Source organism: Muntiacus reevesi, chromosome 10 (assembly GCF_963930625.1).
Source record: "Muntiacus reevesi chromosome 10, mMunRee1.1, whole genome shotgun sequence".
Taxonomy (NCBI): domain Eukaryota; kingdom Metazoa; phylum Chordata; class Mammalia; order Artiodactyla; family Cervidae; genus Muntiacus; species Muntiacus reevesi.
This window is the reverse complement of record NC_089258.1, coordinates 34,280,157-34,296,867: the sequence shown is the minus strand read 5'-3', so window position 1 is coordinate 34,296,867 and position 16,711 is coordinate 34,280,157. Positions and strand designations below refer to the sequence as shown.

General features: G+C 51.6%; 1 protein-coding gene across 1 annotated transcript in view; it reads left to right on the top strand.

The window, feature by feature from the left end:
• AKNA (AT-hook transcription factor) overlaps window positions 1-16,711 on the top strand; it is a 46,850-nt gene that overhangs the window by 12,375 nt on the left and 17,764 nt on the right. The window contains exons 4-12 of the mRNA XM_065947213.1: window positions 328-402; window positions 6,373-6,529; window positions 7,248-7,405; window positions 9,935-9,994; window positions 12,311-12,438; window positions 12,896-13,103; window positions 14,803-14,957; window positions 15,049-15,231; window positions 16,069-16,315. Of these exons, the coding sequence (XP_065803285.1) occupies window positions 328-402; window positions 6,373-6,529; window positions 7,248-7,405; window positions 9,935-9,994; window positions 12,311-12,438; window positions 12,896-13,103; window positions 14,803-14,957; window positions 15,049-15,231; window positions 16,069-16,315 (1,371 nt within the window). The remainder of the gene's footprint in view (window positions 1-327; window positions 403-6,372; window positions 6,530-7,247; window positions 7,406-9,934; window positions 9,995-12,310; window positions 12,439-12,895; window positions 13,104-14,802; window positions 14,958-15,048; window positions 15,232-16,068; window positions 16,316-16,711) is intronic.

Sequence of the window (16,711 nt, the reverse complement as noted above, 5' to 3'; positions counted from 1 at the left end):
GGAAGACACTTGCAGGCAGGGAGTTCAGATAGATAGCCAAGCAGCTGAGATTCTCTGCGACCGGGATTATGCATCGCAGTGAGCCGGCCCTGGGGCCGTCACCGCTGTCAGGGCTATAGACAGGTTGGTGGGTGAGTGGTCCTGCGGCCTTCGACCGTCCAGAATTTGGCCATGGGGTCTGTATTGCAAGGGGCTGCTGAACTGCCACTACTGAGCCCTTTCCCTCCGAGGCCCCCAGAGGCCCCCTCTGGGGAGTGGGTTCCTGGGGTGGGGGGAATCTCACGGTCAGAGGCCTGGTGTGTGACTTCATTGCCCCGCTTCCCGCAGGAGGACTACCACAAGCTCCTCACCAAGTACGCCGAGGCCGAGAACACCATCGACCAGCTGCGCCTCGGGGCCAAGGTACTGGGCCGGGTAGGGTGCAGGGCTGGGCCCGGCCCCCTGAGATAACGCTTTTCCATAGCCACGGCCTCCTGCCTCCAGATGCCCTGAGACTAGGGGATGCGGTCCTGCCTTGTTCTATTGTGGGGTCACTGTGACCCTGGGGCGGCAACCTGCCCTATCCAGGCTATTGATGAGCTCTGAGTCCTTGAATCCTAGAATCTGGGGTGCCCAGGAATTTCACCAGAGGCTCTCCTCCTAGATAAGCTCTGGAGTAAGACCACCTGGCCGCAACTCCTGTCTCCATCACTGACTAGCTCTGCGACCTTAAGGAAGTTACCTGGACTCTCTGAGCCGCAAGGGAGTAGTGCAGAATTTCGGCTCAACCTCTGGGGCTGATACTCCCCTGGGCCTTTCTCCTCCCCCTGTCTTCTCACCCACAGCCTCTCCCCCCATTCTGAATGTCTAGCGTGGGACAGGGGAATGTGGAGGGGGAAACCTGTCCCCCCACCCCGATCCTGCCCAGTCCTCACCCCGTCTAGGGGAGGCTGTGAATGCCGCACTTGGGACCTTCCCCTTTTCTGGGGTGAGGCAGGAAGTGGGACTTGTCACAGTCCCTCCTGGCTTCCTGCTTCCGCCTACGGGCCTCTTGCCTCATCAGGCAGCAGTGGAGGAGGGGTGGGAGCTGGGGTGCAGAGATGCAGACCCTCCCTCTCACTTGCCTGCTCTCTCAGGGCCCCCACCCAGGCTGCCCCCATCCTGCTCCGAGACCCCTCTCCCTGCCAGGGAGCTGCTTTCCACCATCTAACAGCTCTTCTTCCATGACGTGTTGCCAAGGCCGCCACGTTGAGAAAGCGGAGGGGCCCTGTTCTAGGAGCAAGACTTCCCCTGTGTCCCCACATCCTCCTGACACAGGCAGATCCTTTCTATCCTGGCCTCCTTAGGCACAACTGTAAAAGGGGGTTAAACATGCTTCCTCCTCGGAAGGAAAGCTATGACCAAACTAGACAGCGTATTCAAAAGCAGAGACATCATTTTGCCCACAAAGGTCCATATAGTCAAAGCTATGATTTTTCCAGTAGTCTTGTGTGGATGTGAGAGTTGGACTATAAAGAAAGCTGAGCACTGAAGAATTGATGCTCTTGAACTGTGGTGTTGGAGAAGACTCTTCAGAGTCCCTTGGACTGCATGGAGATCAAACTGGTCAATCCTAAAGGAAATCAATTCTGAATATTCATTGGAAGGACTGACGATGATGCTGAAGTTCCAATATTTTGGCCACGTGAGGCAAAGAGCCAACTCATTGGAAAAGACCCTGATGCTGAGAAAGATTGAAAGCAAAAGGAGAAGGGGGTGACGGAGGATGAGATGGTTAGATAGCATCACTGACTCAATGGACATGAATTTGAGCAAACTCCGGAAGATAGAGGACAGGGGGAGCCTAGCGTGATACAGTCCATGGGGTTGCAAAAGTTGGACACAATTTAGCGACTGAACAACAACAGGCCTCGTGGGAGCCACTGGGCTGCCCACTCCCACCTCCCATGTCTTAAGGCTTCTTTCAGCTCTCTGAGTCAGATTCAGGGGCAGAAGAGAGAGCTGGAGGACCGTTGAGGGGGCTTGATGAGACATCCCTTCTGGGGAAACCACATTGTAATAGCCTCCTAGACGGTCCAAGGGGAAAGGTCATCAGGTCCCCTGTCTCATAGATTGGAGAATCAGGACCTCAAAAAGGGCAGAGGTTGCCAAAGGTCAAGGTCAAGAACAGAGGCTGGGAATATCTTCTCCCTCCCTCCTTTCCTAACTTCCTCCTTTGCTCTTTAAAGGGAATGAGTCTGGGTGTTGGAAGTACTTATCTAAGAATTAGAGAATATTAATAGTATTAAAATGAAGGTGTTCATTGATGCCCATGTGTGCCAGGCACAGAGTAGGCATGAGCAGGGGAACTCAATGGGATCACAGCCATGTGCATCTCCTGGACATTTCCCCTGACCCAACGGGGCCTCACCATGTGGGCATGCCAGCCTGGCTGGTATCCCAGACCCCAGTGTGTGAAGAGGGAAGGTAGAAGAGGCCAGGAATGGTGCAGCTTTAGCTCACCTGCTTTTGCTTTCTAGAAAAAGTGATTCTTTGGCCTGAGAATTCTCCTCAAGAGAAAGGTGAGCACAGGTTAGCTTGACTCTTCTGGAAGCAGAACAATCCTCTCCCAGCCCTGGGGAGCAGTACAGGCCGGACTCACATCCCAGCGTGCTGAGAAGGACGTGGCGCCTGAGTGGGGAGGGGCCTCACTGGGTTTGCAGAGCTTGGGGAGCTGAGTTTCCAGCCAGGCCTCTCACTGTGTCCAGAGCTCTGTCCAGGCTCGGGAAACCCCAGGATGGCTTCCTGCTCAGAGCCCTCACCAGGGAGGCCAGCTCACGGAGGCAAAAGTGTTACGGCCCCCGCAGTCTGAGCTGCAGGCTGAGCTGCTGAGAGTCCCTTGGACTGCAAGGAGATCCAACCAGTCCATCCTAAAGAAAATCAGTCCTGAATATTCATTGGAAGAACTGATGCTGAAGATGAAACTCCAATACTTTGGCCACCTGATGCGAAGAACTGACTCACTTGAAAAGACCCTGATGCTGGGAAAGACTGAAGGCAGGAGGAGAAGGGGACGACAGAGGACGAGATGGTTGGATGGCATCACCAACTCAATGGACATGAGTTTGAGTAAACCCTGGGAGTTGGTGATGGACAGGGAGGCCTGGTGTGCTGCAGTCCATGGGGTAGCAAGGAGTCGGACATGACTGAGTGACTGAACTGAACTGAGGTTGAGCTGGCTAGAGTGACCTTCCCAGCAGCCAGCTGAGCCACTCACTCTGCTCAGAGCCCCCAGGGGGAGGCCTGGACTCCAGGCTAGGGATGTGACCCTGGAGACGCAGGCCAGCCACCGCAATAGAGGAGCAGCGACAGGTGGGGACCGGGGGAAGGAGACTGGCATTTGCTGAGCAGTAAAAAGCTGCCAGGCCTCAGGCCAAGCGCACTGCCAGGGTCACCTCGTTTGATCCTCTTCATAAGAGGAAACTGAGGCTCGGCCAGATGGGGTGGTTTGCACAACCTTTCCACAGCTGGTTAGAGATTAAAAGTGGGGGATTAAACTCTGCCTGATTCCAGAGTGGGCACTGTTTTCCGCTGTGCCTGGGTGAGCGCGGTTCAGGCCCTGGCAAGAAGTGGCAGAGGCATAGAGACAAGGCAGAATGAAGATGTTACAGTGTAACAACAATAGTGATAAGTGATGCTTACTGACCACCGTCCTAAGTCATCTACCGCTGGGGAAACTGAGGCACAGAGGTTAAGGGATACACTCAAGATCACTCGACAAGCAGGTGCCAAAGCTGTGGTTTGAGCCCAATGGTCTGGCTGCAAAGCCCGCTCCTAGTCGACTGTCTTTTTAGGCTTAGGAGTTTATTTATGTATTTATTTTTTAGGTTTAACAGAGCTGAACGAGATGATCCTGGTTTCTGCCGCTGCGGAGGCTGACCAGAGGGTCCCAGGACCTGGCCTGGGGGCACCACTGGATCTGGTCCTGGGTGGGGGCAGGGAGCTAGGGCTGGTCAGGAGTCACCGCCTGGGGACCAGCTTCGGGTCAGAATTTATAGGGGTGCCCCACATTCGCTGCCCTGTGGCCACCTCCCTCCAGATGCTGTCCCCCATCTCAGCTGTAGGAGGGTCTGGGGTGGTTGAGACCAGAAGTTACCCCAGAGAGAATCAGGGGGCGTGATACCAAACCATCTCTCCTGAGTGTGTGTTCTGCAAGCCCCCTGGTGGAGGTGGGGATGGGGCTGCAAGGATGGGGGCGGGGCTGGGGGAGGGGGAGGGGAGGGCTGGGGAGAGGGGCTGCGGAGGTTTGTGTGTTCTGGGCGGCTGAGGAAACGTTTCCTCTTCTCTCCACTCCCCGCCCCTTTCATAAAGCCCATTAGCATTTTAAAGACTGTGAGGAACCCAGCTGTGCCGAGAATAGTCCGGTTACTTAACCCACTGCTTCCCACCCTTGCTCATCCACCTTCACTGCTTAACACCCTCCAGGGAGCGTCCAGCCTCAGGGAGCACCGTGGGATGCCCTGGTTTAAAGGGGGGGCCCTGGGTTAGGTCCTGCCCACGTCAGGAGATAGGTTGGGAGGGGCAGGCCTGAGCAGCTCAGCGGTTGCCCACACTCACCCCCAGCTCCCGCTTCCCCGGGCCCCCACACAGGCCGTTGGTCCCTCTGCGGAAACAGGTGCTGAGAACTGCTTGTTCCTGGTGCTCCCGCAGGCTGGGCCTTTGTGGGGCGGGGGCCAGGCCTGAGCCTAGGGGATGGGCAGGGTAGGGCAAGGGGGAGCATGCAGGAGGGCCAGGCCTTCCCCAGATTTGGGTCACCTTGGGAGGAGAGGGGTGCTGGGGCGCAAGTCCCCCCAGGCGGGCCTGAGCAGATGGCCAAGGGGATTATTAAAATCCAGCTTTGTTCTCAGAGGGGCTGGGCCTGGAAGAGGGGGAGGCAGCAGGGGCCAAGTCACGGCTGGGCCATTGTCCCTCACTTTGGAGGAGATTTCTCTGCCACGGCCAGGACGTGACGAGCAGCTTAAACAACGAGAGGCTGCCTGTCTGTAGGCCTGGGAGCCCACCCTGAGCTGTCCACTCCTGACCTTAGGGGAGCAGAGGGCAGTAAGATAAGCTGCCTGATGTCGAGGACCAGGGGGCACTGAGGCATCACAGGAGAGTACCTTTTTTAGGGACCTGCCTCCATGAGGGCCACGTAAATAACAGTGGAGGTGATGATGGTGATGGTGATGGTGATGGTGGTGATGGTGATGGTGGTGATGGTGATTGTGATAATGGTAGTGCTGGTGGTGATGAAGTTGATAGTGATGGTGGTGATGGTGATGGTAATAGTTATACTACCAATGATGACAAATATGAGGGTGATGGCTACTGTCCATTGAGCACTCACTTTGGGCACGTTCAGTCAGCCCTTCTAGGACTCAAAGCCAGTAGCAGAGCCTCGACGTGAACCCGGGCACTACAGAGCTCATACAACAAAGCCAGGGATCAGCGGACTTCCTGTTTAGACGGCCAGATAGTGATTATTTTCAGCTCTGTGGGCCATACATTCTCTGTGGTAACGATTCATTTCTGCCATTATAGCATGAAAGCAACCACAGACAATACATAAGCAAGTAAGTGTGTCTGTGTTCACTAAAACCATGTTCGTTAAAACAAACCGTAGTTTGCCGGCCGCTCCTTTAAACCACTATTTGGCACTCAGGTCTTTAACCTCAGACGGTCTTCCTTGGCCATCTGCCTGACTACCTTTCTCCCACACGCTGGACGATTACCATAGGAAATCCATCCTCAAATGATGGAGATCTGCTACAACTGAGAAACAATTCCTTCACTTGTTGGTTTATGCATTCATTGAAACAGCTATCAATTGCCTTTATTATCAATGCAATGGTAATTCTTAGAAATGATTTTATTAATAAAAATAATAATGATTATATTATTGTAAAATGATTATACTTGCTCTTTGTTAAATGCTATATTGATTGTGATATGATTAGATTATATTGTAAATCATAACAAAAATTAATAAGGTTATTAATATGGAAAGCCATAGACTTTGGAGTCAGAGCAAGGTTATAATCCCAGCCCAGGGATTTTTCAGTTGGAGATGTTAGTAAGTAACTCAGCCTCTCTGAGTCTCAGTTCCCTCTTTTGTAAAATAAGCCTGTGGTCCCTCCCTCTCAGGACTGCCACAAAGAGAGAAGGAAAGGATGTATAAGCCCTTAGCCCCGTGTTTGGCCCCCACCCATAGGTTCCACTGAAAGGCGGTATTTATTGTCCATTTTTATTTAGTTATGTTTATTTATTTACATTTATTATCCACCTTTACTGAGCACCTGAGGGATGGCAGGAATGGAGGTGAGGCCTCCTGGGTGGGTTTGCCCCGCCCCTGACTGGGCCTCCCCTCCCCGACAGGTGAACCTGTACTCAGACCCGCCCCGGCGCAGCCACAGCATCCATGCGGGGACGATGCCCCGGGGGACCAAGGTCTTGTCCTTCACCATCCCACAGCCCCACTCCGTGAAGTGGTATGTGGGCCCCGCCGAGGGCCCGCAGGCCTCTGAGGCTCCAGGTGAGTCTGGGAGACGAGAGGTGTCTGGAGGCTCCTCTGTGGTGGCTGCTCTGGGGATGCTTGGTCCACCCCAGGGTGGCATTAGCTTCAGGCTGGGGGAGGGGGGGAGGTGAGGCCCTGCTCTGGGCCCTGAGACTTGAAGAGGTCGGACGGAGATGTGGAAATGTCAGCTTTGACCAGAGCAGCGTGGGTGAAGCCCTCGCTCTCTCTACTTAGCAGCTGGATGGTCCTGGACAATTTGTGTGACAAAGCGCATCATCACAGCGGAGTCCATATCTAGCCAGACCCTGCGCCAAGCCTTGCCAGGCACGATCTCAGTTAATCACATCAGCCTGGTGAGGCCCCTGCTGGTGGTACCGCACTGGCAGTTAAGGCGACCACGGCTTGGAGAGGTGACGACATGTAGAAGGTCACACCGCTCCAGAGGAGGGTCGGGATTTGAATCTCCGTCCTTCTGAGTTGAAGCCCACACTATTGACTGGGAACCCAGAGGTCTGGCTTGGCTCCAGCTCTGTGATCCAGGGCAAATTTGCACCTTGTCCCTGCCTCTAAATGGGGACAACATTGCCCAGGTCCCTTCCTGGGGCTGGCAGAAAGATGGGGAGATCGTGAGAAGGCTGAGCTGGAGGATGGAGGTGGTGGTTTTGAAGTTGACCACCAGTCTCTCAGCCCCAGGAAGGACTGTTCTTGGCCCCAACGTGTAGTGACTGTATTCCAGGGTCGCCATCAGCTGGAGGAGACCTGAGCCCCTCCTCGCCCCCCAGCATGCCCACCCTAGGGTGGATTCAGGAGGACGCAGGGGGCATTGCCCAGGACCAGCCCTCAGCGGAGCGGGCCCAGGAGCTGGCTTCTCAGGCCAGCCGGTTCCTGACCAAGGTGAGTGGAACCCCAGCTTTGCCCACGGGAGACAGACTTCACTCAGAGAAAGCAGAGCCTCCACCCGATCGGGTGAGGGGCTGTCTGTGTGCCAGGCTCACTCATCACACCCCTGCAGGAGTTAAGTTGGGACTTTCCTGCTGGATTTAGAGGCCACGAAGCTCCGGCCTCCTTGTTACCCAGGGCTAGGTTTAACTCCCTTTTGGGCACTGTGTCTCATCAAACTCTAACTGTGCTTGAAAGTATCTCCTGGTTCACTCCTGGAGGAGACTTTCAGCCTTTTCAGGATTCTGGAAGGGTTATGGAACCTTTACTCTCGCTTTTCCTCTTTGGATCACCCCACTTCTCTAGTTCCTTTCATTATGGAATCAATTCTCAGTTACTTCTCAAAAGGCCTTTTCATTTTCATCGAAATAACTATGAATTTGTTATTGTTTATAACTATATGCTTGGCCTGTTTCCAAAAGTACTTTAAAGCGGCTTAGAAAATACACGCATTATAACCACATTCTGAAAACAGAAGTGAGAAAACTGGGGTAAAGGGGAAGTACATGTAGGAAAAAAAAATAAAATGAACTTAGGGAGGCATGAATAAACAAAGACCCTGAACACTTTATCAGATTCACGTTTGGCTTTGAACTTCCTAGCAGTCAATGCAAAGGGGGAAATGCAATAGTTATATCCCTATGTCCATAAAACAAATTCTTTCAAAGAAACACTACCATTCTCTTTTCTTTCTTTCTTTCTTGGTAACAACTTTACTGAAATATAATTCACATAACATGCAGTTCAGTCATTTAAAGTTAATGCTTCATGGCTTTTAGCATTTCATAGTTGTGCTGCCATCAACATGATCGATTTTAGAACATCTTCATCACCCACTAAGAAACTCCATATCCATTAAGCAGTCACTTCCTATTCCCCTTCCCCCCAGCCCCAGTCAGCTGCTCATCTACTCTCTGCCTCTTTGAATGAGTGCTAAGTTGCTTCAGTCGTGTCTGACTCTTTTCTAGCTTGCCCGGCTCTTCCCTCCATGGGGTTCTCCAGCAAGAACCCTGGAGTGGGTTGCCATGCCTTTCTCCAGGGGATCATCTCCTCTCAGGGATCGAACCTTTGTCTCCAGCGTCTCCTGCATTGGCAGACAGTTTCTTTACCAGGAGCACCATCTGGGCTTCCCTTCTGTCTCTTTGAGTTTGCCTGTTTTGGACATTTCATATAAATGGATTCGTGTACCATTTGTCCTTTTGTGTCTGGCTTCTTTCACTTAGCACCGTCTTTTCAAGGCTCACCCATGTTGTAGCAACATGCACTTTATTCCTCTTTATCACCGCCATTCTGGGTCCTGTAACTGGAGAGACCTTTCTCCTTGTCCTGTGTGCTGTAAAGCATCTCAATACTTTTTTTTACATTTGATTACATGTCAAAATAATATTTTAGGATTATAAAATATCTCGTTAAAATTAATTCACCTGTGTCTTTTCACATCTTTAGTATGGTTACTGGAACATTTTAAATTACATATGTAGCTTGCATTATGTTTCAGTTTTACATGTTATATAAGTTATATAATATAGTGTAATTATATTAGGAAAAGTTGTATATTTTGGCACTGATCTAGAACTTTCCTAGAAATCCTAGATATCTACAAATTGTCTTTGCCTTTTTTCCCCTAATTAAAATTTTTTTTGTATCTGTAGTAGATACTCATGGTAAAGACCATCACACAGGGCAAAGAATACATTCAGTGAAATTTTCTTTCCCACTCTTGCCCAAAGGTTTAATGAACACACATGTGTTTATAGAAATGGTCACATAAGTATATACACTATATTGTACCTGGGTTTTTTTAATATCCCAAATTTGTGTATTTGTGAGTAGGCAATAAATTCACTTTGTTCAAAGTTCAAAGAATACATATAGTAGCAAACCTTCCTCCTCTCCTTGTCCCCCCACACCATCCAGTTCTCCTCCCCAGAAGCAGTTAATATTTTAGTTTCTTTCATTCTTCTAGAGATAGGTTATAATATATAAGCAATTGTATTTGCATTTTTCCTTTTCTCTTTTCTCTATATTTTATAACAGATGGTAGCATACCACACATACTGCTCTGTACCTTGATTTGATGCTGAGAACTGGTTCATGGAGGCATTTATACGTAAGAACACACACATGTGCCTTCCTCCTCTGGATGGCTGCATACTGTTCCATGGGTAGTCATCCGGATTGTTTCCTGTCGCCCCATCCCCACCAGGATGCAGCTAATATCCTGCCTCATAGGTTTCATGCACATAAGTGAAATAAAATCAAATCCTGGAAGCTCCGCTTAGATTTTTCCCAAGGCTGCCATGGCCAGAGCCAGACTAGAGCCTGTTTCTGGCACCGGCTTCTCTGTGCTTGTCAGAAAACCCACGTCCCGAGGCGGAACCCAGCTCCCTATGCCAAAGTGTGACTGTGGCTAAGTGTGGGAGTCGGCAGAACTCAGCTGAGCCTGGATTAACGGAGCGTGTTTCTTTCCCCTCCAATACCCAGGTGAAGTCCTTTATAGAGCTGATACACGCAGGACGGCTGACACCCCAGGACCAACTCAAGGTACTGTCCCCTTCAGAAGATGCCCGCGGAGCTGCTAGGCGACTGCTCTGTGTCTCGAATGACTGCCCAGTCTCCAAAGCCTCGTTTGCTGCAAGACAGACCGGGGAACCCCAGACACAGTGTCTGCCTTCTTAACAGACAGCCCCCGCTTAGCTTTCCATGATAATGATCGCTAGAGCACAATAGTCGCCACTTATTATGCAGCGGTGGTGGTGTGCCAGGCTCTGTGGCAAGCCCTTGATGTACATTAATTCATTTTATTGTCATAAAAACCTGGCAAGGCAGTTACAGTCATCACCCCACATAACTGGGATGAACCGAAACCCAGGGAGGTGACTAGAACACCACACAGCCAGTAGGCGGTACCGCCCAGACGGAGATCTGTCTGATTCCCAAGTCCAGAGTCGTAACCACTGCCCTGCCCAGCTTCCCACCGATTATCCTGCCTGTCGGCAACCAGGAAAAGGCATTTTCTTTTTAAATTTTCTTTACTATAAAAGTGATTGCTAAAGCTTGAAAACTGGGGGTGGGAGGCGAAGAAACCCTCTAATCTAACCATTATTGGCTTATTTCCTTCTGGACTCCAGTATTTCTAGGTAACTATGGTCACACATAAAATTTAGATTTCTGTTGCATCAGACAGGGTCCCAGGAAGGTGCAGATGGAGCTCTCAAAGTTGCAGGTGTAGGGATCAGCGAAGGGGCTGTTAGCAGGGGTGAGGGGTGTGGGCAGCAGCCTCAGGGGGCCCGACAATGGACAGGGAAGCCCGGGCACTCTCACCTGCCTGAAGCTGTTCTCTCCCAGGTCTCTCCCCTCCCACCCTCTGACCTCCAGTAGATGTCTCCCCTAGAAAGACCCCAGGGGAAGCCAGCAGGTCGGGAGCCCAGCTGATGCTCAAGGCATAGAGCAGGGTGAGGAGAGGAGCCGAGGGAGGGCTGGGAGGGGCAAAGGCAACATACCTGGTTTGATAGTTTTTACTGCTTTTATATTAGTAGTTACTGTGTTGTTATATGGACTTCCCAGGGGACACTAGTGGTAAAGAACCCACCTGCCCACGCAGGAGACATAAGAGACGCGGGTCCATCCCTGGATGGAGAAGATCCCCTGGAGGAGGGCATAGCAACCGACTCTAGTATTCTTGCCTGGGCAGTCCCACGGGTAAAGGAGACCAGCAGGTTACAGTCCATAGTGTTGCAAAGAGTTAGATATGGCTGAAGTGACTCAACAGGCATGCATGTTGTTATATAGATGTTATTCACATGCTCCAATTACAAGATATGTCACGTGGATTGTATTATCTCATTGAGTAGATAGTCAAGGACCTTGAAAACCAAAATTATCCCCCCCCCCCCCCCCGCAATTCCTCCATATCCAGGGACATTGAGAGCAGTTGGAAGATCAAGCTATGCTGGGGATGAGGCTCTAGGCTGTCCTTGGCCAACCTCTGTTGTCAGCATAGAATGAGTGAGATGAGGATGATAAGAAGTCAGGGATAATGATACTACCTCCCATAATTCTAGCTAAGAGTTAACTACTATCACGTTTACTATGGGAGCCTTGTGTAATGGTTGGGACTATGAGTTCTGGAGCTTGAGGGCCTGGGTTCAAATCCTAACTCTACAACTTACTCACTCACTGTGTGACCTTCACCAACTTAAGTAACCTCTCTGTGCCTCAGTTTCTTCCCATTTAGATGAAGATGATAAATTACCCCTCTCATTAGTGTTATGTTGAAGATTAAATGAATAATGCAGCTTCCTTTAGACAAAGACTCAGTGCTCCGTAAATGTTAGTTATCATTATCAATAGTATGATGATGACGATAATACATCTGTTGGGTGTATTATCCAACAGGATGTATTGGATTCAGGAGAAACCAATAAAGATTCAGGAGAAGAGTGACTAATATTCCAAAATGCACAGTTTTGAGAATCAAGTATGAGGAACTAAGGCCTCTTAAGAAGTAGGTCTTTATAGCAATATAGCGATAGTATATTTGACACTGTAACCATCACGGAACATCAGGGTTCTTATGGGTCTACCCAGGGAAGACTGGCACCCTCTGGGGCTCATGCCAAGGCTCTAAGCCATGCCTTTGTCCTACCAGTCTAAGGGCAGGGAGATCAACCAGGGCAAACAGGTTCCAGAGGGTACCAACCCCAGCCTTCCAGACACTTGGGAGCCCAGCGGTCTCTGCAGTCCAGGGTGAGTCCCATAGCCATCCCACGCACCCACGAGCAGCTCATCCACTGTGTCTGCAAGGAGGGAGCCCACAGGGCCTGGGCACTCAAGTCTTACTGGCCTGTCTGGTTTCAGGTCTTCCAGCAGCTAAAGGCTGCCCACGCGGCCCTGGAGGAGGAGTACCTGAAGGCCAGCAGGGAGTGGCACCTGTCCCAGCAGCCTGCTGGCTCCAAGGGGCCACCCAGGAGATTTGATCCTAACAGGTACATGCTGGGAGGGAGGCCCAGGAGGACAGATGGGCCAGGCCCCCGGTCCCCACCCGGAGGGGCTCACCTCACCCTTATAATTCACACACTTGGGGAGCAGGGAGAAACCCCATCCCAATTAGCAGCACGTCCAGATGGGGGGTACTTGAAGGCTGAGATCTGTGTACTTTTAGACTCCCTGCCATGAGAAATACCCTTGGAGATAAGAGTGGAAGCCCCTCCCTGGAGAATGGGGAAACTGAGGCCAGAGGGGGAAGGGATTTACTCAAAGTCCTACACCCAGTTGGTGGCAGAAGGGAACTCGGGCTAAGCCTCCTTATTCCCAGTGGAGTCTACTTTTATCTTTTTTATTTATATTCTAAATGATGATGTCAGGTGGGCCCTCCATGGGCATTTCTGGGGTCTCTGCTCTAAAGCACAGCCTTTGAGACCCGCTGACGTTTCCTTGTTCCAGGGAGCTGGAGGCAGAGATATTCCAGCTGGGAATTCGCCTGGATGAGCTGAAGGACCTCATGGACCACAACGAGCAGGAGCCTGGGCGAGTCGGGTCAGACTTGGCTTCAGACAGCCCCCCAGCCACGCCCTCCCCCCACCAGCCAACAGACCCGCCCTCTCCTTTGGAACAAACCTGCACGTCGGGCATCCAGACCCTCGGCCCTGAGGTAGCTCTTTGCCCAACCGTATTGGACTGTTCCTTCGTTCATTGGCTTCTCCGTTAGTTAACTTCTTCATGACATTTGAGAAGTTTGTCCCATGTGCCGAAACTCATGACATATGGTGGGAATTCAGTAGAAAACAACCAAAATAATAGGTGGCCTCTACCCTCATGGGCTTCCCTAGTGGTTCAGATGATAACGAGTCTGCCTGCAATGCAGGAGACCCGGGTTCAATCCCTGGGTCGGGAGGATCCTCCGGAGAAGGGAATGGCCACCCACCCCGGTGTTCTTGCCCAGAGAATTCCACGGACAGAGGAGCCTGGCAGGCTACAGTCCATGGGATAGCAAAGGGTCAGACACAGAGAGTCGGACTGAGCAACGAACACTTTAACCCTCATGGAATTTTCTGTAGAGTTAAACTTGTTACTTTAATTTTGATCTGTGCTCTGAAGGAGAATTATGGAGTTCTACAGCAAGTAGATAACAAGCTAACATATCTGAGTTCATTAAGGAGTCAGAAGAACTTTCCTTGAGGAAGTCATGTTTAAATGAAATCTGAAAAGGAGTAGGAATTACTAGGAGCAGAAGAGGAAAAAAAAATCTGGCAGGAACAACAGCCTGTGCAAAGGCCCTGTGGTTAGAGCATAGACAGTGAGGGGTCCACTGTCTAAGAGATGTGGCTGGAGAGGCAGATAGGGGCCCCAGGAATTAGGTATGTGGTCACATCAGGGGGATGGTTTTAAACTTTGTTGTTTTTTCAGCAGGGGATGATATAAGAGGATTTGCAGGTTGGGCTTCCCTGGTGGCTCAAATGATAAAGAATCTGCCTGCAATGCAGGAGACTGTCTGAACTGCAGGAGATACAAGTTTGATCCCTGGGTCAGCAAGATCATCTGGAGAAGGGAATCGCTACCCACTCCAGTATTCTTGCCTGGAGAACCCCACGCACAGAGGAGCCTGGCAGGCTACAGTCCATGGGATCACAAAGAGTGGACATGACTGAGCAATTAGCACTTTCACTTTCAGAGCTGGGGAGGTAGTGGAGCAGATGCAGAGACATGCCTGGACTTGAGAGAGGTTTAGAAGGGGCGTTGGACTGGGGCTGGAGTGATGCTGAGAGGAAAGGAGTGAATAATGACCTCCAGGCTTCTAGCTTGGAGACCCGGGTGGATCTGGGGACTATTCACAGAGATTGCTACACTAGATAAGAACCATACATGGAAGGGGGCTTTGTAGAATTGTCTCCGGCCCACCTCACAGCCCTATGAGAGATGGCCATCTCTAGTGCATTATCTTGAGGGACTCCCCTGCTCCCACTGTGAAGGTGTTTTGAGCAGCTGCGTGTTCATATTGGAATGAAAATCTGGGTTCAAATCCTGGCACCACCCCTTGCTGCTGTGTGATTTTCGGCAAATCATTTGAGCCTCGGTTACCTGTCTGTAAAATGGGCTGTAATAGCCTGTATACTGGTGGGATTCTTGTCAAGTGATATCTGTACAGTGCCTGGCACATAGCACATTCATGGCAGCTGGTAGTGAAGATCAATGACCCAGTCCCTACTTTTACACACAGGAAAAGGGTAACAGGCCAGTGAATCTAACCTCTTTATTGCTCTTCAGCACCCAGCGTGAGCCTGGCATAAGGTAGGTCCTTACAGAGTGGTCTGAGGTATCTGCTGACTCTCCGCCCCTCCTCCTTTCTCCAGCCCGACGCCACCAGCACCGGCCCCCACCTATTGCATGTGAACTCGGATCTGAGCGCTCCCAACAATGAGGCAGAGGACGGGCCGCTGGGCCTCCCGGCCCCGCTCAGGCACAAGGAGCTGCGGGTGGAGCAGGATTTCCACGGCCTGCTGGAGCGGTGAGTGCCTACCAGGCCCGAGGCCAGGGCGACTGATGGGATCTTGCTGGCCTTGTGGGTAGAAGTCACGCTCCTCTGTGTTTTTCTGCAGGTACCTCAGTGTGAAGTCCCTTCCAGAAGCCCTGAGGATGGAGGAGGAGGAAGAGGCGGAGGGCCAGGACCACACCCTGGGTTTTGACAGGCCGGCTCCAGCTCCAGCAAAAGCAGCGGCCTCGAGGCTCCCCACCAGGCAGCCCCCGGCGCAGGCTGAGAGAAGTCACGGGGTTCTCCTCGAGTAGGTCACTGAACCTTCCCTGCCAGTCCCACACCAGCTCAGAAACCACAGGCGTAGTAACTGTCCTAGGAGCTAGACAGCACTTTACAGTTTAGAAACGGCTTTCCTGACCTGTAGCTCAGTGTCTCTACAAACCATGAAATGTACACCATTGATAGCGCTTGAAATGATTTGGGGAGGTGTGGGATGAGATCTCTGGTAGGAAAGATGCAGCATTAAATAGCATCACTCTTATTCTCAGTCTCAGAGATTCCATGTACAACAAGGAGAAAGTCTCAGGGCTATAAAATCTTCAGGGCCTCTCTTGATCTTCCTTTAAAAAGAGAGAAAGAGAAAGAAAGCCAGCAGGCCTCAGGCCAAGAGCCTTTACTAGGCAGCAGGATTTATCTTGACTGTGATAATGCTGTTTTCATGTTCCTTGTATTTATTTGCAAAGTTCACTTCTGTCTGTAACACAAAATACCCGTCTTCTGTTTACGATAGTGACATGGTCTGTTTGAGCAGATGGAAGTTGATGGAAATGGCTGGAATAGGAAAGAGGGAAGGCAAATTCCAGGAGCCTAGGGAAGGGTCCTCTGGCACCTCTATTTCCGCATGGTTTCTGCCCCAGTGTATGGGGTGGGTTTTGCCAGCATCCTCATTTTACAGTTGAGATAAGTGAGGTTCAGAGAGGGGCAGTGCCTTGCCCAGGGTCACACAGCCAGCGGTGGCAGCACGGGGTGAGGATGCAGGGCTGCCTGACTGCAGAGCTAGTGTCCCGGGTTGCATGGCTCCCAGGACACAGCTGCCCAGCCCATGCCAGGCTCGGGTGCACCATGCCTCTCCTTCCCCTCCCAGGGAGACCGTGGAGCTGATGGCATCTGTGAAGCCAGCAGACGTCGGTGCATCCATGACCAGAGATGGGCACCTGCAGAGTCTGGGCGCAGCCGAGGAGGCCCCTCCCCGCCCCAGCAGGCCCCCCGATCCTCGGGGCCCCAAGTCCGCGACGTCCCACCAGAGCAGTCTGGCCAGCCTCGAGGGAAGTGGCATCTCTGAGCGCCTCCCACCAAAGTCTCTGCGCCAGGCCGGCGGGCCCCCGCTGGAGGTACGCATCGGTGTGGGGCCTCTCCTGGAGCCTCCTGCCTCCAGGCCTTCGCTCAGAGTGTCTACTGCTCCCGCCTCTGCCGTGGCTCCCCGCACCCCACCCCTCTGCCCGTACCTTCCCTTTCTCCTCTGAGACCTGTAGCTCAGTGCCTGTATCTTTCTGGAGGTGGGGGTGGTGTCTTTGAATCCAGGTAGTGCCATGAGAATAGCACTTTTTAGACTATGACAGGAATCACAAATCACTGTGGAAATATGACTTATGGAATGGATCCTCCCCTAAAAAAACACATATGGGGATATCCCAGGGCTTAAGACTTTGCCCTCCAATGCAGGGGGCACAAGTTCGATTCCTGGTAGTGGAGCTAAGATCCTACATGCCTTGTAGTAAAAAAATAAA